Genomic DNA, 23,947 nt, shown 5'->3' on the forward strand with positions numbered 1-23,947 from the left:
AAGCTACTATATATAGCGAAGAATGAGGAAAAAACAAGATAAATGCAATCATTGATCATTTATTTAACAAAATAAGACCTTTATTCTGTTGTTTTGATAGCACAGCCATCATTAATTGTTTTATTTATGTCATTTTGTCTTATTTTTGTACCATTTGCATCAGTGACCCCAAGTAAGCTTGAAAAAATATTACATCTTTGCATATATACAAATAAAAATAATGGCATTGTTCAAGATAATTCTCACGGACATGCAATTCTCCAGAGTCTGAATGAGATGCAGGAAAAAAAAACAACAGCAGAGAGGAGAGGAGATAAAAAGAAGTCCCCAGAATAAAGCTTCACAGTCCATCTTCATCATGGTGCAAGGTTTTTATTTTTAGAGTGTATGATAGGCATAAGGATACTATACTTAAATCTTTTTCAGTTAGAATATGTCAGAACAATTTATTTGGACAGCAACATTTCCCCCTTAGAGTTGAATACCAAGCGCTTTGAGTGAAAAATAAATACAGACTTTCAGTTCTGGGAGACAAGATATAGAAAAAACAAAAAACAAAATCAAGACTCTTGTAATAATCCCATTTTTCCATCATTTTCAAGCTCTGTGTCCCGCCATGTTAATCACGAAAGTCTGTTGAGTTCTGCAGACAATCCGTCAAAGGGCCTTTTTCCTTCGGATGGACAATCCTGAGGCTAAAACAGGTGGTGTTCCTGGCAGGTGCTGGTGCTGACACCTCGGGCATCCATCTTGTGGAGAGTCCAAGCTGGTGCCTGCAGTCTGTGGGTGTCAACACTATTTCTGATATCACTGGTATCCCAGGGCGGAGGCTGAGGCCAGTCTCTGGCTGTAGAGGGCGTAGGGGGAGTAATACGCCGAGGAGGGGATGGACGGCATAGGAAGTCCTGGTGCTCCGGGCATGTGGGATTTGCTGTACGGGTGGTAGCGAGCCAGGCTTAAACCAGGGGAGCCTCTGAGGGAGAAGGAGCCGGGAATGGACCCCGGGCTGCCCTGATGGGGCAGGTGGAGGTGGCAAGAGGCCGTCGACATCGATGAAGGGTATCCCGACAACAGCTTACTGTCCACCATCCCGTGCAGGGAGGTGTGGGTGCGCAGGTGGGCGAGGAGCTCCTCTGACGTGGAGAATCTCTTATCACATGGACCCCCGACGGACACCCAGTTGCAGGCATGAGGCTGGGGCTCGTTGGGCATCATAAAGCCGTAGGTGTAGAGGGGATGGGACATGGAGGCGGCCGTGCTGGCAGACAAGGAGCTGGGGTGCAGGGAGTGGAGGTGGTGGGAGGGGTAAACCAGGGGGAAACCGGCCTTAAGGCTGGACGGGTCGTGGACGCAGGGGGAGCAGTTGCTTCCTCCGAGGTGGGGGGCGTTGGAGTAAGTCAGACAGTACGGGTCCCGACATAGACCCTGCATGAGGGACGGAGGGGACGCTCCAGTGAGAGGGCTGGAGCTGGGGTGCTTTCCCGGAAACCCCAAACCAGACTTTGTGTGATCCATACCAGGCACAAATTGGGAGGGGTAGCCAGCGTAGGCCCCCACGATGGAGCCGTGGTAGCCCATGGAGGCAGGGGGCAAAGGATAGACAGAATGTCCGGGTTTGAAAGGGGAGACGGGGGCGATGTGGCCGGAGCTCAGGCCCGACTGCGAGGAGGCCTGGGGGTCCGCCTTGCTCTCCGGCCGCGGGCTGCTGGCAGAGCTGGCGTTGCTGGAGTTGGCGCTGGCCCGTACGTGGCTGGAGTTGGCTAACTGTGCCCCATCCATCCCCGACTTAGCTGCATCTGAGTCTTTTTTGCTGCTATTACTGTCCGAGTTTGTCTGCTCTGAGCTCCCCGATTTGTTGTCCGTGTGCGGGGCCTGGGAGTGTGACTGTGTGGACGGAGAATGGCTCTGTTTGTGCAGGGGAGGAGGGCTGGAGCTGGGGGACCGGGAATGGGGAGGAAAAGACGAACATGAAGCAGCACCACTGCTGGAGCTGCCACTCGGCACCCTAAAAGCGGCTTTATCCGAAGACCCCTTTGTCAGGGCGTCTTTCCGACAGTCGCCGGATGACTTGGCGTAAGGCTTGAAGCTGGACTTGTCATCCTGGTGATGATCTCCAGACTTTGAAGATCTACTCGAGGATTCCTTGTCTCCCAGACTGCCTGAGGAAAGGGAGGCCAGCTTGGAAGAGGAAGGGGGGTCTGGTTTGCCAATTTGAGAGCAGGTCTGGGCCAGCAGAGCCAAAGGACTCTTCTTGGCATCCAACTGAGGAGGAAAAAAAGAGAGAAAAAGGGTGAACAAACTGTTTGCTTTGATTTTAAGTATCATAAGACATATCCAGTTGATTATAATTATATTCAGAAATTTAAGTAAATATAGTTTCTTCCGGTGTTAAAGTATATTTCCCACCACTGGTGATAAAACTATATTCTTCATCTTTGTTTTATGAATCCCTGTCTTTTATACACTTCCCATGTGCTAAATAAAAACAAATATAGAGACCCCAGCATAGTCCTCATCAGCTTTAAATGTTGTATTAATATATTGGATGAATAGACAAAGTCACAAGAAGTAGCCTTAGTCAAAGTTCAAGAAAGATAGAGAAAAATAAATGAATTCCATTACTATTTGGAAAATGAAACTCGTAATTATAAATTATTAATAAAATATAAACCAGTTATATTACTTTTAAACAATAATCGTGTACATGTAATAATTCTACATTACTGAAGTCTGGTGCCTGGTGAACTTGCCAACAGATCGCTGTGCGTAAAATGGCGCATATGCTGGCATATTTGTCAGAATAAGACTCGTAACAAGCTACGCCGTGCATTAAATATGATTAGATCATTATTAGAAGGAAAAATGACATCAGAATATAATAACAGATCTGTAAGAGCATCTAATTTGTTCTTTTAAACTTACTTCAATACTGACTGGTGCGGATGTGAGTGGCTGGAGATACTCCGGGTGCAGCAAGTGGCCGCTGTGCGCCGTCAACATCTTTACGATCCGGATGGGAAGCCTTTTAGCTTGACGAAAGGGATCCGTAGGAGGACAAGAAGCAGGTAAAACGCACGCTCCTGTCCGGTGATGATCCCTGCTGAGCTCCGGGGACTGTCTGCGTAAAAGCGGTTCAGATCCACCGGGGGGATCTCTCATCTGGATCGGGGCTCGGAAAGGAACGTTGGCATATAACGAGTGGACGCAGGGTAAAAAAATCAATCACCAGCACCTTTCATGATGATAAATTAAACAGAAGAGAGTGCGGTAATCCGGAAGGGCATATACGCAGCAGTGCGCGTCCTCCGTGTCAGACCCAAAGCTGTCTCTAAAGAACAATAAATTGCCCAAATGTCATCCTCTATCGGGCTCTTCAGTGTCTAAATACTCCTAAACAAATCCAGTGTTGGTAAAGAGAGGAAAAAAACACCATATGAAGTCGCTGCTCGTAAAGAATATTACGGAGTGCAAGTGAAAGAATATCCCGCAGAGGTTGGTGTGTGACAGTCCTTCGGCGTGTGTTTCTGTGTCCCTCTGCAGCAGTGCCTCACTTCCTCCACATACTAACGACGGGAGGGGAGGGCTTTAAGAGCAAAGAGCTGCCGTCCAATCACAAGTTCCCGCATCTATAAGCAGGGGCGGGAAAAGGGGGAGGGGGCGAGGTTTGTATTCCTGGCCTCACCCTCATACCGGGGCTGTGTGTAAGCATGGAAATCTGTGTCACTGACCTCCATGAGCACCATGCAAAATACTGTATCCAACATTTGAGATTATACACTATGTGTAAAAGACTAATATGCCAAGTATTGGTGAACCATGGAGAACTGTATTCCCAATTGATTTGTAAATAGGTGAAGAAACAGCTGAATAGGTTAAAAATGTTATCAGATATCTCCATCGAACGTCTCCATTTGAATATTAACATTGAGGCCATTATTAAAAATGTTATGTTATTAAAAAAAATTGTTGCCATGTTTTCAGGAATACAACAATTACAAGTTTTATGAAATGTGAATTAAGATTAAATCTACTGACGCAGATAGACAAGTTAGTATTGTAAACACCTGAACATTTATTTTTGATGTTTTCTTGTAACCAGTCTGAAAGAAGCCATGTTGAAGCTAAATATCCCAACATCTTTTCTTATATTCCAAAATAACCCTACTGTCTTTGATTATTTCTGGTATGTTAACCACTTTATTGTTGGTTTGGGAAGCCAAATAACTTTATTAAATGTTCCATGAAGACCAACTAGCTTTGCTTTAGGGGGATTTCCACCCTGCTTCAGATCATCAGATGGCGTGATCCAAAATCAAAATATTACACCATTGTGCAGTGTTTTCAAAGTATGTCATGGATAATTGATTATTGGCTATAGAAAACCAGAACAAGCCTTTCTTCTGAGCTTTAATAGGTAAACTTGTTTGACATCTCCCAACACAAGCAAGCCTTATCAGACTGTACTTCCATCCGCTTGCTTCTTGGTTATAATGGCTGCAGCTGAGAGGAGGATGAAGTCACGTTGGCATCTTTCAACAGCGTCACTGTTTGACCTGTCATCATTAGGCTTAGCCGTCACTCATCACCCGCGCTCTGCCACTCACGCTTCAATGACCTGCGGAGATCTAGGAATATGGGAACGTGGACGAGGCGAGCTAAGTGCGCTACAATCTTCTTTTGAATCCGCCTGTTTGTTTAAAAATGTCTGTCAGCACCTCGGGCCGAGACATATAAACAGGTGACGCGTAACAACTGTGAGATTTAAAGGTAACACCGAGAGCTTAAACAGGATTTCAAACATTTCTTTACAACGCTAGTTAAATTTTGACATTTCCGATGGCGCTCTTGTTTATCACACAGTCATCCACTTGTTAAAAGGGTGAGTGGGTAAGTCAGCGTGGGTGGAGTTGCATAAGGAAGAGTGGGGGGGTGTTTAAAAGGAGACCAAAGAGGAGGGCATTGGGAAAAGCCAGACAAAGGCAGCGAGAGAATGAAACAAGGGAGGGCTCAAACAACAGGGAGCAGCTCCTTTCATGTGCGCCCTTGATGTAGGCTGGTAACAGCTGTTTTGGCGTGTCGATGACTGATGGCTGTTTCCTGTTGTGGATATTTTAAGAGGACAGCTTTCCCCGTTAAAGAGGCTTCTCAGCATGGCCAGGTCCCGCTGGCCCTCGGGACATTTCCATGGCTGTATCAAAGCAGTGGGTTTGGCTGGAGTAGCAGCCAAACAAAACCCCCAGGATGGGGCTGATAGGGGCCGAGGTGGACCCCACATGCCCCTGTGATCCTGTGATTTATGGAGCCGTTGAGGCCTGTAATGGAAGCCAAAGCTCTGTGGCGGGGGCTAATTCATCCCTGTGTTGAAAAGCTCCAGAGTCAATATATAACGCTGACATTAGGCAGCTGAATTCTTCAAACCCTGGCTCAAGCGAATCCTCATATGCTCGTTTGTCTTCGGCTCTGTTTGGGAGTGCTGAGGTGTTTTGTGGCACACACGAGGATTAGCGTTGCGTAGATGCTCTGTGTGATTGTTTAATGAGGGGCTGACATTGATGTGAGCTCATAAGAGTCTTTTTTCATCTTATTATACTTCTACAGGCCTTCACTGGTGTCAGCCAGACTTTGACAAGGCCTGGCTGCGTGCAGCACTGTACAAAGAGAAGGAGAGAGAAATGATAAAAGCGCCAGACAGGCAGAGGAGGGAAAACGAGTGTAAATAACTCCTATTTAATTATCTGTGACTGACTTATGGGGTGTGTGGAATGGGAATAGAGGCCTGAGGCTGGGGCTCTGCTTTACCCCTAGTGTTTTCTCCAGCAGTAATAAAACCAGGGGGAAAAAGAGTGGATTAAGACAGTTTCATGGGGTGTAGTCGACATGGCATTTAGACCCAAACACTTAAAAAGAGCCTCACAGGCTACATTCCAGCCACGACCGAATGTTGAAACAAGGATTTCCTTGAGCTGAAAGGTCCACAAACAATATCTACACAGTGTACTTAATGTATTCACACTTCCTCGTTTATCTTTGTGTGGTTGCCTCTCCCTCTGTCTCTGACATATACATACTAATCCTTTCAACGTGCACATGCATGAAGAAACGCATCCTGTGCACACAAACACAAACAGACAGAAATCTGGAAAGTCTGTTTTTGTAGTTGTTATACCATCTATCTGACTGTCAACATAATATGTGTGTGTGTGTGTCAGAGCTGCAGCTGACAACCTTATCTCTCCAGTTTAGGAGGGAGATTGTCTCTGTTGTCAGCTCATCACAAGCTAACGCTCTTATCCACTCTGCCTACCTGTCGTCTATCTGTCTGCATTATAATCACACCGGGATAATAGGCTTGCCTTCTCTGTTCGCAGATTGGCACTTTTATTTCCGAAACCTACACCGTGCAGGTTTCCACCTTGTCGTGCCTGCTACACCTGAAACGCATTCGCAGACAAGCACGTAGGCTGCACAACGCCCACACCCGTGCAACCTTGAGTTCTCACTCTGCACTCGGAAACAAAAGCCGCTTTTGTCCTCCACACGGAGAAGTTATCAGGAGCATGGAGAGAGGAGGGAGGACGGGTCTGAGCTGCCAGACAGCGTCTGCCTCAAATCAGATCGTCCTACATTGTTGTGTGAAATTTCAGATGACATCAAAAGATGTATTTTTTCTTTTCCTCATGACGAAGGGGGGTCATTTGGATAGAAGCACAATCAAGGTATTCACAAGCTTCAGCCTTGACAGGTCTGGTGAAATGGACAACAACAGGCCGTGCAAAGAAAATCTTCCCAGCACATTCCTCACGCTTGTTAAAGTCAATGCTTCTTCCTGCACCCATGGCCACCGTCTGTGTCTTCATCACCAACCTTTGTTGCGGCTGGGAACGTACATGCTGTCTTCGAAATTCATTTCTCATCAGAATAATCAAGTTTTGTCAAAGAAAATTCGCCCAATGTCAAAACAGGCTCCCACGATTTACTATGGTTAGACTGAAGCACTCTTTTGTGCACCAGTCAATCCTAAAGTGTGAGGGTTTAATGCATGTGGAAGGCTCTTGAACACATTGTCTTGAGTCATTGCAATGTGTAATATCTTTGATCTGACAGTTAAGTGTTATCGTATCAATGTAACGTCTCAAACACAGCCCCGCTAGCCTATTTAAATGAAAGTTTGACATTCATGAGCTGATGATCAACAGAAGTCACTGGAGGTTGCAGTAGCCGCAAACTTCCTGCCAACCATATCGGAGGATGACGCTGAAGGACGGGCGGGGCTCTGGGTGCACGTCAATCATCGCCACCCGCAGTGAGGCCCAGTCATGTCAGCTGCCACGGCTTTGATGTGACAAGGGATGGCATAGCTCAATTAAAAGCCTATCAATGTGTAAGTAAATCAGCGCCTTTCAGCCTTGACACATCAAACAAACGGTTATTGAAGCGGCCCGCCCATACCATTAATCTCTCTGCATGTGCTTGCCAACCCTGGGTCACCGCAGGAGCAGAAAAACCTGCAACAGAGAGAGAATTAAACCCAGGGAAAATGTCAAAGTCAATTTATACAACCAGTTTTAAGAAATAATGGAAAACAACACATGCAGAATTGAATTGAGCTAAACTTGGTAAAGCAAAGGTTTGGGAACTTTAATGTATTCCCCTTAAATAAAAAAAAACAAGAGTTTTAAGCAGTAATGGAAAACACATTTGTTTGGCTCAGATGAATACAGATGAGTTTTATCAAATGTTTACACTACACAATAGTTGTGAATGAGGAATGTAGCTATGGAGACTCAAACCATTTCTGTACCATGCTGTAAACATGTTTGCTGTTAACTTCATCATTTAACATGGTGCTCTATGGAGAATGACCATTCAATGAACCTTGAGTGAATATTGTTTTTTTTGTTCTTGCACATCAAGTCTTTTAATATGAGAGAGGCTTATAAAAGTCAGGCTAGGGATTTTCTTTGGAACAGGGTAACATACATATTGAACTTTGAAATGTTATTGCTATTTTAGCTGTGATCATTTTTCTGTTGTGGGAGTTATTTCAAATTCTTCTTGAATTGTGGTTACGTGTTTTGGGATTTCAGGTTTGTTATTGAATCTAACTTGTAAAGCAGAACTTTGGGAATTACTTTTATGATTTCTCCTTTTAATTAAAAAAGCAGGAGTTTCAGAACAGGCAGTGATGGAAAACACAATCCAGACACAGAGCTCGCGTGGCCAAAATATTTCTCTCAACTGGGTCCTTGTGGTGACAAAGCACCCTGCTTGTCCCTGGCAGTAATTCACCGGCTCAGATGAATACATGAAAGTGAAGCACTGCCATATATCATGCACCCTCCCAACCCCCCTCTCCATGTGAGGCTCACAAAGTCACACACGGCCGTTTGTTATGCGACCGCGCATTCTCATTTCCAACTCTGCGTCGAGGGCTACGGGCCAAGCTGACACTTATGAAATATTTCCCTTGCTGACCTTAGCTACTGCCTCAGCTGGGGAGATTAATCCTCTGTCTGCAGACACACACAAACACACACACTGGGAGCATACACACACACACACACACACACACACACACACACACACACACACACACACACACACACACACACACACACACACACACACACACACAGGGAGCATACACACACACACTGGGAGCACACACACACACTGGGAGCACACACACACACACACACTGGTGACTACAACACAGCGCAGTAGCAACAGCACGGGCAACAACTCTGTGGTAATAATTACAGCTTGTGTTGATTTATTTCAGCTTTAATTGATAGAGTGCCAGGTAACTTATAGGCAAGGGTGGAAAAATAAATGATATGGCATGCAATGAAGGCTATGAGGCACGATCATGCTGCAAATATTGCACACACACCCAGATGAGTAAAGAGCAGACAGTAGAGGTATACAGCAGTCCCTGTGTAATTTAATATTCAATGCATCCACACATGGTATTTTTAGTATGGAATAAAAGCCACACGCACTTTATCATAAAAAGTGCTTCAAATCACTATTTATTTATTTTAAGTTATCAAAAAGTAATCGAATATACAAAGTTGCATGACTATTGTGAAGTACTAAAAAAGTGAAGTGAAAGTACTTAGCAATCTGTGATCTATTACACTTCAAATGTAATGTTCCTAAATACTTTCATGAGAAATATAAAGACTAGCAACAGATTTAAAATGTATGTGAACACACACAACACTTCAAACTAAAAATCAAGATTTTGAAATGTTTGCAACGCTAACCCCGAAAAAAACTTGTGTTGGGTCGCAGTTCAGACAAATGATTAAAGTGTCCAAAATACAAAAGTTGCCAAATAAGTAAATGATATATATTTTCAAATAGTAGCTTAAACACAATAGTCATATTCAGACAGCAGAATTTCGAATAAATATATAAACCAATATAAAAAGTTTTTCTTTTCAAAAGTTAAGATCACATTCTGTAAAAAGTAAACTAATTAAGTTCCTCATAATTGGAATGTTGTAAACACAATTTGTTTATAAAGCCGAAGCTACAGTATTTTGGCCTTTCTTTGCTTCCATGTCCATACAGTACATCGGCATGATAGCTCAGAGAAAGCAGAGTGTGAAGGATCGTCTCCACATGTCCGGCTCGGTCCTGTTTAATGTGCAGCAGCAGATGACTTGGCCAAGTTTGGTCTTTTTATAAAAAGCTTCTTTAGTTGCCAGGAAGGAGAGCAAGCTGCTCCTGCAGTTCCTGCCAGAAGGTTGCACTGCCGGGGTGTCGTAAATTACTGGAGACAGCGTACAAGAACGGTGTCGGGGTGAGGAGTGGAGGGAAGATGGGAAAAAAGGGGTGAAAGAGTAAGTGCAGTTTTCTTTTTGGTCCATGGTGATGAATGAGTTTCTGAAAAAGGCAGAAAATACATCATATCACCTTTAATGGGTACACATTTCTGCAGCCATAACTCAGCGTTTAAAAACAAGGAGGGAAGGGGTGAATTACGACATCATATATTCCTCCCAACGACACTTTTACGAGCCCTCCCTGCAGTATAAAGGCATTGATTGCTATTTCAAAGCTCCACGTTAGAGTCAGTGCTGAGTACCTCCAGCTGCCAGCAGAGAGAAAAGACAGAGAAACTTATTTCGAAGCCCGAACTGCTGGCTGGATGTTTCTGTGGTTCAAACACACATTTTCTATATGGAAAAACTCTCACTTGAGTCTTTTAAGCCCAAAGTATGAGTGTTTCAGAGAGATTAGGTGCTGTTTTTATTCACCATGGGTGGTCAAAAAGTAGAAAAGCAGTTGGGGAAAAAGGAAAGAAGAAATACCTCTGATCTCTCACCAAGGCTGTTAAAGTGATGATGGATTCTTAAAAGTTATTTTGCATTTCACTCCATCTGTCAAAGTGTTCCTCTCAGGGGACTGACAGTATTGCAAAGTAGATTTTTTATGTGAAAAGTGAAGATGAGGTACTATAAACTATTGTAGATACTAGCAAAACAGCTCTCACTTTTTGTTGTTTGACTCAAAGTTTAGTAGCAAAGCTGCTAAACGCTAAGGTCAGCATAATAACATCCTCAAAATGACATGCTAACATGCTGAAGTTTAAAAATGCAATGATTACTATTATCCCCTTTACAGTGCAAACTAGTCTTGTTTGATAATTACGAAACCAAACTACAACTTCTACAATGCACTAGGTCATACATTAAAACATCGGACAACATAATTCAATTTTTTTTCCAATTTAATGTCTTATCAAAATGTCATGGCAAACCGTCTGTAGGAGACATTTAGAGTTATAACTTTTGAATTTTAGTTTATTGAAAGTGAATAGATCCTTATTGATAAATTCTTTTTTATTGAGATTTGAACTTTAAATGTAATAATATACAGTATATTCTTCAAGTAAGCTGCCATTTTAGTTTTGTATCATCCAGCAAAGGAACTCTGGATTTGAAATGCTTCTGACCGATTTGGAATGAAAGTTGTTTGTGTTTTCCTAACTCTCCAACGGACATCAAGTACATTTTGGTAAAACTAGATAAACATATCAGATATATCAGTCTGGACCAATGTGGTGGACCAACTAACATCGCCATCTCCAGAACCAAGCTAACATAGCTAAAAATGGCTTTTTAGTGACGATAAGCCGCGTGAGGGCCATGAGACTTGAGCGACCACACTTAATAACTAACAAACCAGTCTTCATTCACTGAAGAGAGAACAGGATGGAGACTGGGTTACAGTGAGAGACTGCTGACTGGACTTATGGCTTTGGCGAAGTTGAGGTTCTTTTCATTGAGCGGTTCGCAGCTGTAAATTTACAATGTTTGCACGAGCTGCTATTAAAACCAAAGACATGGACAGGCCAAGGTCGTTCATTTCAACAGGCCTGCAGGGAGGAATTCTTCTTCTGTTATAGTGCCTGAGTTTTTACGAAGGGGAAAATGACAGACAGGAGGAAATTAAAGTGTATACATATATCAACCTGTCTTTCCATTAGATTTATGCTTCAAGGAAGTAATGTGGTTTCATTTTACATGAGCTCCTGTGTTATTTAATATTCAAAAGATCCTCAAGTATGGAAGCAAAAACAAAGGCTGCAAGACTTAAAGATGGGGTAGGTAAGTTTCAGAAACCGGCTCGAGATACACTTTTTGTTATATTCCATGGAATGCTCTTAACATCCCGATAGCAATAAATATCTGAAGTGCTTTGACGAAAAATCCATTCAAAAATGTCATCTGTGGAAGCAGTAGTACTGTAAAAAGCACGACCAATCATCTGAGCCGGCCCGGCTAAAGTAACTGGATGGCCTACCTGCCTGTCAGCCTTCCATCTGTGCACACACTTATCTCGTGCCCTCATTGGTCATGTGCGCGTTTGTGAGTGTTGGAGGAGGGGCTCTGTAAGGAAGTGGCAGTATTTTCAAATTCTAGTGCACTCGAGCTGGTCTCTCCAAAATTACCTACCCCACCTTTAATTATTCAAATAAAATATTTATTTTTTGTTTTTGTATTTATTAGTATTACTTGAATAGTGTTGGTGAGTTACTAATTACATACTGTATAGGAGTTCAATAATTAATTTACAAAATAAACGTATTTAATATTTATATTAAAGGGGCCCTATTATGCTTTTTGGGGGGGGGTTTACCTTTCCTTTAGTGTGTGACGTAGGTTTTCGTGCATGTAAATGGTCTGCAACAACAAAGTTTCTCTCCTGAAAAATGTGCTTTTTAAAAAATGTAGGTGATTACAAAGGGTTTAAATCCCAGTATTGGCAATTATTTAGCCAATTATAATTTTTAAAGAACATTTCCTTATCTTCAGCTGCAGGAGAATATGAGCCCCCCTGAAAGCCTCAACAGCAAAATGTGAGGGGGGTCTCAAATTATAATATGTATTTGTCACTTGCAATGGTCACTAAAATGTTTTAAGCTTACTATGTCCAGTATTCATAATTCAAAACATTTATTCACAAATATCTTCTATATTGGCTGGCAAAAGCATTTCCTCGCATAGAATCGAAAACAGACGGCTCTTTAACGGTATTCATTCATTCATATGAACGTCAGAATATAAAATTATTTGACGGCACCCCTGAAGCCCTGGTTGAGAAATGCTGCTATAGACTAGGCTACTGATTGTCTTGGCTTGCATCCATGACATATTGTATAGGCCTACTGCATATGGAGAAATCTTCGATCGGAATGTTGCGCAATAAACGGGAAAAGGAGCCCCCCCCATTAGTGACGGGTATTTCGCACACTGAGTTTATGTATGCATGTTTGTTTATGAAAAGGACATGACCATGTTTTTCATGTCTTAAGTCTATTTTCCACTGGACAAAAAAACAACTAACACCCACTCACATCTGGCTTTTGTCTTCAGTAGAAAAGTTTACAATCTACATTTATTCCCAGGACAAATCCAAGTATGCAGAAATCTCTATTTATATCTGCTCCATCTCCAGTAGAAATGGATGGAGACATGACATCAATTGTTGTCAATTCTTTGGCATGATGCTATGTGACTCGCATTGAAGTGAATATATTGCGAATCAATCAAAAAGAATTTGGGACATTTAATTGTATAATGTAGAAAACAAACAGTTCGTATTCTGTTCTCAAAGCCATCAGATTCCATTAGGCGCTTTCACACCACAGCACTTTTCCCACAAAGGTTCAGATCGCCTTCACACCGGAATTAGTCCCTGGGGGAGGATTAGGCAAATGAAGCCGCTGACTTCACTTCTTCTTCTTCTGCTTTGGGTTTACTGGCAGGCCGCAAACAACTTCACGGCGTATACTGCCACCCGAAGTCCCCGGCCGGAAGTCCCCGGAGTTAGGGACTGGCTTCAGTAGAAGCTGCAGGGACTCCCAGCAGCTTCTACTGAAGCCTTCCGAGTAAATCGCCAGAACGCCGACACCTCCTCATCTCAACCGCTCCCATGTTTTTTTTTGTGTTGCCATAAATTAGTCTCTCTGCGTTTGTGCGCTGGGCTAATGCTAATAATGCTAATGCGAGGATAATAAAATGGCGGCTTCACAAAACCTTTTGGGAGTTTTATGGGGCGTGGTTTGCAATCCGCCCAGCCAATCAGAAATAGGAACCTTTTTCTCCCACGAAAGTCCCTGCTCTCTAGCATGGACGGAAAAGGGGGTAAAAAGGTTCTCATGAACTCATTTTAGTTCTGGATTTTTTCCGACATTTCGGAAATATATCGGAACTAATGTGGGAAAAGTACTGCGGTGTGAAAGCGCATAATGACAAACACAGTCATTCTACGTTGCTTAACACACTTCATTCAAACCCAAAGGAAACAAAAATAAAACTCATCCAAACCGTCTGTGTTAGTCTTTACTATTTCAAAAATCACCAATTCTGGTTCGACAATTTTGAAAGAGAGACTAAATCTTTCAAAAAAATCATTTAAAAAAATGAATCACCATAGCATTTTTGCTGTTTACTAAACCTGCTTTCCATTTGTGACAAACATGAGACACCAGGAAATAAAACAGGAAACCAGAACTGTTTACTGGTAATGGGAAAGGAGTGTTTTTTTGGCGATTTCCCGCCCATTTTAGGAGAAAAAGGAGTTCTGTGATTTTACCCATAAATCACCATGTAATGCCCCCTCTCAGTAATCTGAATGTTTGTGACTTTGTTTTTCAGCAATCTTAACCTTATAAGGTACATTATGAACGTGTGCTCGTTTTTCGGTGACCTCATCCTAGAACACGTGTGTGTGTGTGTGTGTGTGTGTGTGTGTGTGTGTGTGTGTGTGTGTGTGTGTGTGTGTGTGTGTGTGTGTGTGTACATGCACACACCTGGAGAGCAGGCAGCAGCGATTTCATCATTTTTTATTACACAAAGCATAATGAGAAACACAGACTCTTTCCCTCTCACACACACACACACACACACACACACACACACACACACACACACACACACACACACACACACACACACACACACACACACACACACACACACACACACACACACACACACACACACAAACTCCTTATTCTCTGGATTTCATTTAAGGCATTTTGTTTCTGTAAACTGTTCCTCATCCAACAGGCCTCACATTGTGTTTCCCATTTAGTGGCTGTGAGAGGGTGTACTGTATCATATCTGTCTCAATAGTGAATAGGGAGGATCTGACCTTCAACAGGAGGATACAAGGTCAAGGCCCGGGAGTCAGGAAACAAACACTCTGCCAAAGTATCCCTGAACAAAGAAATATAAACTCTCCCAGCTCCAGGATTGCAGCTCTGACCTTTTCAGCACAGTGGTATACAAAATACCTAAGTGTAAAGAACGGGTAACGCACCATGTTTTCTCACTGTTGGATAAGCATTAGCATGTACCGCTAACTATATGACTACATACGGTAGTAATGCTAACGTAGTGTTACATCCATTGCCAAGCAGCATTACATTAGATCACGATATTCCATCACATTTAGCTGACATCTTATCCAAAGGGACTATAGAGTTATTCAACCATAAATATACAAACTCAGAACAATCCTGCTAATAATTTAACATAAAATAAGCCAAACCATTTAAACTATTGTTGTGTTAGATTCAAATAAGAGAAAACACGTTTTACCCGTTTTGCGTGCTTTATGTTCAAGTCTGAGTGATATTGAGGAATCATCCATCTGTGGTAATGTTTTTTTTCTTGCTTCTTATTGACCAACATGGCTTCATGGTAACGGTTATAATGCCACCTGTTAGTGTGGCAGGCTCTTTACAGCACATACGTTGTTTCTATATGTGCAGGACTATTTTGAGAACAAAGGAAGTAAAACCCAGTTTTCAGAAATACCCATGCACCTGTGGAGTAAACTCAAGCAACCCCAGCCCAATCGTTACCAAAGCGTAACGTTTACCTCCAACATCTGTTAGTCTTTTGTTTTGGGAAGTTAAACAGTTAGGCAGTACTTGAAAATAGAAATAAAGCCTAGGTCTTCAACATAACTTTTGTTTAATTCGTGCAAACATGATTTTCTATAAGCATCCAGAATTAAATTAGAAAGAAGGAAATGACTGGTCGGAAACTGCACTGTATGGAATACAATTATTCAAGGTTTCAATGCTTTTATTGTCATTCGCGTTGGTCATCAGATCAAGGGGCGTTGGTGAACTCCAGTTCGAATCCCGCCTCGGCCGCCACTGCGTCAGGCCGTTGTGTCCTTGGGCAAGACACTTTACCCGCATTTGCTCCTGTGGGTAATGTCCACAGTAATGACTCTTACATGTCTAATATGTGTAATGTGTATTTGTAAAGCGCGTTGAGCACCTGTAAAAGCGCTCTAATAAAAAAATGTAATCCAATATTATTATTATTATTATTATTCGTACATAGCTACAGTGTAGTTATATCAATAAAGATCTTAGGTCCTAGGCTCCTCCAACAGTGAAACACAATAAAACAGACATTTTATCTGACTATTTGGCTGGGACTTAAAGCTTTAGCCTCAGCCTTCATTTGGACTATCCTTTGGTGCTCATCACATTTCCCAACAAATCCAACACAAAGCATCCACATACTGTACTATATGAGCAGTCACAATGCCATGTAGCTCAAACAAAGGAGTACACAAATATCCTTCCAGCTAGAGGGAAACTCAAACATAACTCAAGCCTCTATGATGTCGAGAATTCAGTGAGTCAGACAATATGATTTATGTTTCATGTATGCTTTCTATATTACACACTTCTTTCTTGGTAATACCAACAAACGAAATCAAAAATCCTTGTTCAACTTTGCTTCCAGCCTCCTCGTTATTATACGCTTCTCTTTCTTTGCCTTTAATGTGTTGTGCTTCATAAGAAGTGTAGAAGTGGATCTGCTATAAGGCCTGAAAGAGATTTACCGCCTGTTTGACCCTAAGGGAGAAGGATGGTGGCATTACGCCCTGTGCAGGTGTATGAAAGATTTCTCAGGCTCTTTTATATGAAGCGCTGAATAAAAGACTGACGGGATTTACCTCTTCATCAGATAGGGATTTTAACATCAGAGGAAAACAATGAAGAGGAATCGAGTCTCTCTACTGTCTTTATTCTTTGCCTTTCTTTCTCTCTGTGCAAGGATCAGAGTCATCCCTCAGGCCAACCCATTATTGGAGGCAGAGCTTTCCGGAGTAAATCATCTGGTTAATTCCTCGCATTACTTTCTCACCGCCCGTGTTTTTCATCACGAGGCGTTGCTCTCTTTGGTGATCCCGCTCGTCATGGATTTCACATGAGTGGAACTGACGATAATAAATTACATTTGATTGTGATCATTTATTATGTAGATAATATGGTACAAAACGTGTTTCACATTTTAATAGAGACAATTAACTTGTTACGGCTAAATTATAGGGGCAGCTCACCTGCTTTCATGACTGTCAATGTGTGTCTAGAGTTGCTTTCAAGGTCAATCATATTTTTGTAGTGAGTCATTTTAGAACCATCTTTTAACAAGGCACTTAATCTTTCAGTGAGACATATATCAATCTGAAAATGAGAGAAATGCCAGTGGGATGGGAAAAAAAGGCACTTCTTTGAGTTTCACAAGAGGAAATCCGTTTTTTTCAAACCAAGATGATACATGTCTAGTTAAATGTCAGACTTATCCTTCTACCCAAAAACCCAAATTAAGGACTGAAAATCAGCAAAACTAAAAAATAAGTTGGCAGATTTTACAATACTATATCAGGAAGAGATTTTTTCGTTAGCCCTACGTCATAGCAAGACGATACCTGGTGATTCAACAACATCTATATACATGCCCAAAATAAGTAATATTGCCCACTATGTTTGGTGGTCGACCTTGATGGGGGGAAAACTGTAGGGGCATGACGGTAGACGACAAACCTTAAATGATCAAGTATTACGAACTCTCTGATTCAGGCAAGATTGCGAAACCAAATACATTGACATCTTCGTCTTTGGTTTTCTTACCCCCCAAAAAACCTGCTGCCATGACATTTTGTCATATAAGTCCACATGTACTAGTCTAGTCAATCAAAACTAGCTAGATTATCTAACTAGCTTCTACTTCCTGTTTGGTTTACAACTGTTTTTCTTTGCAAAGATTTGAGAGATACATCAATGCTTTTAGCTTTTTTCACATAATCTCTTCAATTTGACTTCAACTCCTGCTTCTATTCAGAAACGCTGACATTTACTTACCATAACTAAGATATTATCAAACGGAAACAGATTTAAAAGTGAATAATTTATAACAAATCCTCATCCAGATATCCTACATATCCCATATAGATCTATTTGTGTATCTATTTATTCAAGCAGGGATCAGAATGAAGTGGGAGGTGGAATAAATTCAGAAGAAGACTGTGACCATCAGTTCGTAAACACATGTAAATGCTTTCTGTCTTATAAATCACAGAAATAAGGAATATTTTTGATTTATCTGCGGCTGTGGAGGCGAGCTTCCTCCATTATTTGCTGTGATGTGCCACGGCTCGCGTTGGCTGGCAGATCGTATCAGCAAACACGGCAGCTGTACGCACTGTACATGCTGCGAGACAGAATAAGAAGAAGAGGGTTTAGTGATAAAACTGTGAAGGATTATCTGTCATTTGGCGGGCCCGTAGTGATTCGCTATCAAAACGGATTTTGTGGGGAGAAAAAGGAATGACAGGAATGGAAAGATGATGGAAAAGGATGGAAAGGAGGCGGGAGGGGATTGAAGATGGCAGAAGGAGGGGGGAGTTGTCATGCAGGGAGGATTTTGTTTTCTGTTTAATTTCTTGCCCCTTTCCCCTCCTTTCCCTGACACCACCCCCACTATCCAATGAGCTGAGTGTCAGTCACATTTTGAACTTGCCAAGCAAACACAGTAGTATGATTGCAGCTGTCACTCAAAGTAATGTGTTGTTTGCAACTGGAGGATCGGGGGAAGGAAGACAGAGAGAGTTGTAACTGTGGAGAATACATTAAGTCTTATGGATACGCGCTCAAAAGTCACGCCCGAGATCACAAACGACAACTCTGAAGGCGGGAAAAAAATATGCACAGGTGTACAAGACCTCCCTTGCCTCAAACATCACACGCATGATCGAAAACATCGCAACTTGTGTTACATGCCTTTGGGAAAAGTTGAGACTAAATAAAAAGCTTTTGATGCCGACTCAGTAAGTATGAGAGTTAGTTTTTGTGTAGAGTTTTGTCTCAGGCTTTTCGAAAAAACAAAAAACAAAAACTGTAAACAACTGATTGAACGTGCAGAGAAAGTGTGGTGTTTCAGTTCCCACTTTTTTTCTTAACAGGTGGTAAGGCCGAAGTAAAAGTGAGTTCGGTGAGGACGCTAACCTGGATTGAACCCACAAATAAAAGTTTTCCACTTAAATTAGTTCAGTTCGTTATGTGCTAAGTTAGTGTTTCTTTGAAGTTGGTTCAACCCACGAACATCCTAAGAACCAATGAGTTTTTCCACCAATTAGAGCATTGCACACGCTGTTTAAGTCGCTGCTTTTCTTATTAATGTCACGTAATTAATCCGTAACAATTGCAGATAACATTGATAACATCTTGTTTACGAAGTCAAATAAATGTACATGCACCGACAACATTCTGCTCTTCTCTGACATCTAGTCTTTTGTACTCGTCATGAACTTTTGTTGCTACTGTAAATCCTTCCCAGCCTCAAAAGTTGGTGACCGAGTCAAACCAATTTTCCAGGAGTGAGAATCAACAACTCTTCAGAGGAAAGCCGAAAAACTGGTTTGCATTTTGGTCACCGGCTCCTGTCAAGCCAAGGATCTGCCTTGATGGAAAATGGGTAAAAGTATACCCCCTTTTTTCTTCCTTAAAATGAACCAGCATGGGCTTTGAAGCATGTGACTGTCATCTCTTTTGACCCTTTGACTCGCCTAATATATCCACTCCAGCCAAACGCCCCTATTGTGCTAAACTTGTCACCCCACTGACAAGCTAATATCCTCATTCCCGGGAGCTGAGTGGTCGTCTCTTGAAGTTTTAAGGGGAGGTGTGAGATGAGACACCTTTGCTCATCAAAGACAGCACAATCATCTCTTAAGCCATGACACTCAACTCTGAAGGTTACAGAGCGCTGGAGGTGATTTTACAGCACCCAGCTGGCAGCTATTCAGCAGGAGTGACAGAGGAGGGGGGGCAGGAGGTGAGGAGCTATGGAGGGGGGGGGGGGGGGGGGGGCCTTATGTGGAAATTCATTTTACTTATGCGGATACTTTTGCAAATGGTCTACCATTTTTACATCCAACAAAATGACATCACATATACTTTTCATAATCACGTTTGTTTTTACCATGATGATCTCTGGGACTCATTCATCCGCTTGAAAGAAAATTGTAATTCAAATTTAGTTGTTACTGTACATCTTCCTAATCCCTCATTTTCAAATAATTTCAAAAATAATGTTAGCTTGTGTTATAAACATTCTTCCTGTTTAAAAACAAAAACACTGGGCATGTTGCTAGGGATGCATTCACACTAAACAGGCGTGCATCAATTAGGTTTGTGCTTTGGTTTGGGATTGTCAGCTAATTGGCCCATTAAATGACAAATGACGGGACAACCATTAACATATTTTCAACTCCCTTGTGGAAGGGTTGTACAACTCTGAAATTGGTTTTGGGAGTTCTTCGACAACACAATGTTGGGCTGCTTTTCTGCTTGTCTGTTTGCAAAAGACCAAATGCAAATCCCTTTCTTAAAATAGTTTTTGGATGTCATGAATAATAAGGTAGAGGTGAAAGAACTTTCAGCATCCATGAAGTTCAGTTTAAATTACATATCCCTGATTTTTTAGGCGTATCTGTTGTTAAAACAATGCACAATGGGTTACAAAACTACACCTCTGTGTCGGGACCCCTGCTGTGCCAATGCAATGGTCTCATTGAAGTGAATGAGGGGGCTGCGTTTTGTAACACAGTGCTGTAACAGCTCTTAGAATGACCTTATAATAGTGTGAGGTTATTTTCTTAGCACTCAGAAGGCCTCTAAATACCACATGCCGGTTAAAGCATATATAATGTACTTGAGTTGTTGTTGAGCAGGTCCATGCACTTACCCTGACCCCACAACAGCCTTGAATCGTTTAATCAATTCACCATTTCATGATGATCTTCATTATTCAGATTTCTGTAGCAGGTGTGGTGGTTAAACTGTTGCGGTGCACCACACGTCTCTGCAGGTAAACACTGGCTTATGTTGTTGGACAGGTTTTGATTGGCGTCTCAGTTCAGACTCTTTGATGCTCCTTTAATTGCCTGACAGCAGAGACAAGAAATATGTCAACAAGAATGTTATGGCAATAGAATAAAGGTGAGAAATGGGCAAGCTGACAACTTTAAACCTGATGTGACACAATACATTTGCTTGCATGTGTCTGTCCAACCCTCCCTGATAATGGCAGGCAGGTAGACAAGCCAGCCTTATTAAAGCCCTGCGTCAGACATGGCCGCTGGATCTTTGTCATTATCTTTTGTTAACGCATTTGATTTATTGTTTGCTGTCTGGATCTAAAGAGTAGTTCCGCAAATATAAGAATTATTTTTTGAATTAACATTACACGCCCTTAATTTCAGTAAAAATAGTTTACAGGAACTTTAACTTGCGTGAATCCAAACATCTGCTAGGGCCAAAGCCAAACTAGGCCTTTTCAACTGTTTGAATGACCGGTGGGAAAATCATGAAAGAACTGTGACTTTTGCAGAAAACTTCAGAATAACTCCTTATCTTGCCTACAACTGCCTTCAGACGAACAGATAAAGCTGTTCACCTGCTCTGAGCAGCCCCACCATCACCAACACGAAGACAGATCGGGCAGGGTGTAATTAATGTTTCACAAACTCAATCCTTCCCCCTCAAGGCAAACTCTCTCCTCGTCATCTTTCTCTTTCAGGAAAATGAACTGATACTCCTCTTGTCTTTCCTTTTGGCTCCTGCCCTGCTGTCCCCCGTGCGTCTTTGTGTGAACTTTAAGGGATTAGGCTTTCGAGGGCTGACGGTGGTTCTGGCTGCAGGGAGGATCCTCAGGTTTCACTCCGGGCCTCGTGTCTCCCCGAGGCGACAGCGAGATGTCAGCGTCTGTCAGCCTCTGTCTGTCATCTAAACCCTGTCAGCTCTGCAGCGCTCCATCACGGCTCTGTCGCTCCCAGTTTCCTTCTGGCTTATGATCTGAGACACCCAGACACTCCACCCTCCACCCCCCCTCTGGCCGCCTCTCCTCAGCGCTTTGTATGACAGAACAAACACAAGGTCAAGGTGTCTGTCATGTTTCACCGTGTGGACTTGAGCTGGTGCATTAAAGACGGATGTGTCACCTTCACTTTGAGTCGTGTTTAAAAGTACTATTACTCAAGTACTGTATGTTTTATTCACATAATTCCTAAAAAGATACATCACCTATTGAATTATGATGTTCAATGATGGATTAATATACCTGGCCAAAGTCATTAAAGTTAGCTTGACCCTTATCAGCTGCAAAACAAAAGTGATAACCCAGTACTTTAATACAGTATATGATCCTGTAATGCCGGCAAAAATAGTACTCTTACTTTTGGTACTTTAAGTATATTTCGATGCTAATACGTTCACATGAGTAACATTTGTAATGCAGGACTTGAAACAAGTTGTTTGAGAGTATTTCTACTCTTTAATATTGCTACTTTTACTTGGGTAAAAGACCAGAGTACTTCTTCCACCTCTGCCTGTGTGTGTGCTTGAGTATGTGCGTATGTGCGTGTGTGTGTGTGTGTGTGTGTGTGAGCTGACATCGGGCTGTTTGAGTGACAGTGTGAGTGAGGTGCAGCCAGGCGGCGGCTCTTTGTAAAAGTGCACCTACCTTCTCTTCCCACAAGTCCCTCCTGGCAACAAACTGTCACGGCTGACAGCCCTCACAAAAGAAGGAGAGGGAAAGGGAGGCAGGGGGTACGGGGATTAAAAAAGAAAAGTTTAAGAGATGAAATTAAAGCAAAGAAGGGAACCTGACAGCACCTTGAGAAGAGGCATTGTCTGTGAGGGGAAATATATCTGTGTGAGCGGGCTTTGATCAGTGGAGGATGAGAGCGGGGAAGAGCTTGTAAAGCTGGCTCCTGAAGCCCATTGAAAAGAGTGGAGAGAAGGAGAAGAAGGAAATCAGCCCCACAATGACTTTGGACTCGGGCTCAAAGGAGAATCAGTGTTGTCATTAATAAGTACTGCATGGACTTCTCTTTTGGCCTTCATTAGCTTCTTCCTCTAGTTGCTTTAGACGCCACGGTCCAAAGACAAAGCAAAGTATAAGTATACCCTTTAGTGAAATGTGTTTTCCCCAAAACAAAACAGCTGTTTGAAGGTTGGCGGAGGAGGAGGAGGAGATGAGGTGAAAGAGGAAGTTTTGAGAGGGGAACCTTTGAAAAACACATGAAGGAGAACACAGGAGCTAGAGGGAGAGAAAGGGAAGGAGAGGAGGAAGTGCTGGGGGGGTGGGAGGAGATAATCACCTTTATTTTGTGATTCGTTGTTGGGGGGCCTGGCTTTCTATATGAGGAGGGAGGGGAGGGAAGTGGCAAGGAGCATTGCCGCGGTGCCCCCTGACTACTGTGGGAGCACTTTGATAGACAAAGCAGCGTGCTGAAGGGGAACCTCCTGCTGGCAGGATCTGAGGAGGCTGTTTACAGAAGAGCTTGTCTGATCTGAAGCCCTGCTCGCCCTGTTGTATGGAAAACACTTGGCCTTTGATGTCTCTCTAAATTTCTTTCTTACTTTCTCTCCGTCTCTCAGCGCTGCAACTTCCTCTCAGCAGTGCTGCTTGACACACATCAAGATCTGCATTGCATTATGCAGTTTGAGGAGGCATAATGTATTCTGCTCTGACTTTTAACATGCAAGTGCATAACAATTCTTTAAAACACAGATCACTGAAGGCAAGCACTGGCACCGAGTGTGTAATAATACAAGTGTGTGTGGATCGTACACACTGACAGGGTCATACAGGGCTTGTCAACAGGCGCTCTACTTTAATGTGACATATTAATGTGGCCTGCCAGTGCCAATAGCTCTGCACAAGTAGCACATATGTGCATATTTATTATAGTCCATAACTTTTGCTCCCTCATAAAATATTAAACCCCTACTTGTGCTCAGGACTGCAGAGTGTTCATAAACCAGCCTTCAATTTGTTTTTCCAGTCCCACCTTGGACCCAGGATTGAAAATATGTTTTATATGAGACATAAAGCCCTTTTCCACCCGGGAACCTTTCTCAGAATCTAGAAACCTTGTTAGGAACCCAAGAACCTGACCTGGCTTTGCCTCGAGAAAGCATTTATTTTCTATAGTTTTCTCCTGCAACATTTTTTTGCACTGTTTAGTAGAGACACAGGGACTATCAGAAGTTAAGGCTGGACGTCACTGAGTCTGAGGCCACACAGTAAGCAAACACTGGTTAGAGTAG

At 42.5% G+C, this 23,947-nt stretch overlaps 1 protein-coding gene across 1 annotated transcript; it reads right to left on the minus strand.

The window, feature by feature from the left end:
• Nucleotides 1-356: 356 nt before the first annotated feature.
• On the minus strand, nucleotides 357-3,549 carry znf703 (zinc finger protein 703). Its single transcript, XM_079688824.1, has 2 exons — nucleotides 2,923-3,549; nucleotides 357-2,262 (listed from the first exon to the last, which is right to left on the minus strand). Exons 1-2 carry the CDS (start codon nucleotides 3,157-3,159, stop codon nucleotides 808-810), a joined length of 1,692 nt encoding a protein of 563 aa, XP_079544950.1. The 5' UTR covers nucleotides 3,160-3,549; the 3' UTR covers nucleotides 357-807.
• Nucleotides 3,550-23,947: the final 20,398 nt, after the last annotated feature.

This window comes from Notothenia rossii (assembly GCF_949606895.1).
Source record: "Notothenia rossii genome assembly, chromosome: 6".
NCBI lineage: Eukaryota > Metazoa > Chordata > Actinopteri > Perciformes > Nototheniidae > Notothenia > Notothenia rossii.

Bases quoted from the DNA above. Each gene is read 5' to 3' on its own strand.
- znf703 (XM_079688824.1), bottom strand. From the start codon at position 3,159: ATGAGAGATCCCCCCGGTGGATCTGAACCGCTTTTACGCAGACAGTCC. The intron at 2,263-2,922 runs GTAAGTTTAAAA...TTTCCTCCTCAG, and splicing joins CCGCACCAGTCAGTATTGAA to TTGGATGCCAAGAAGAGTCC.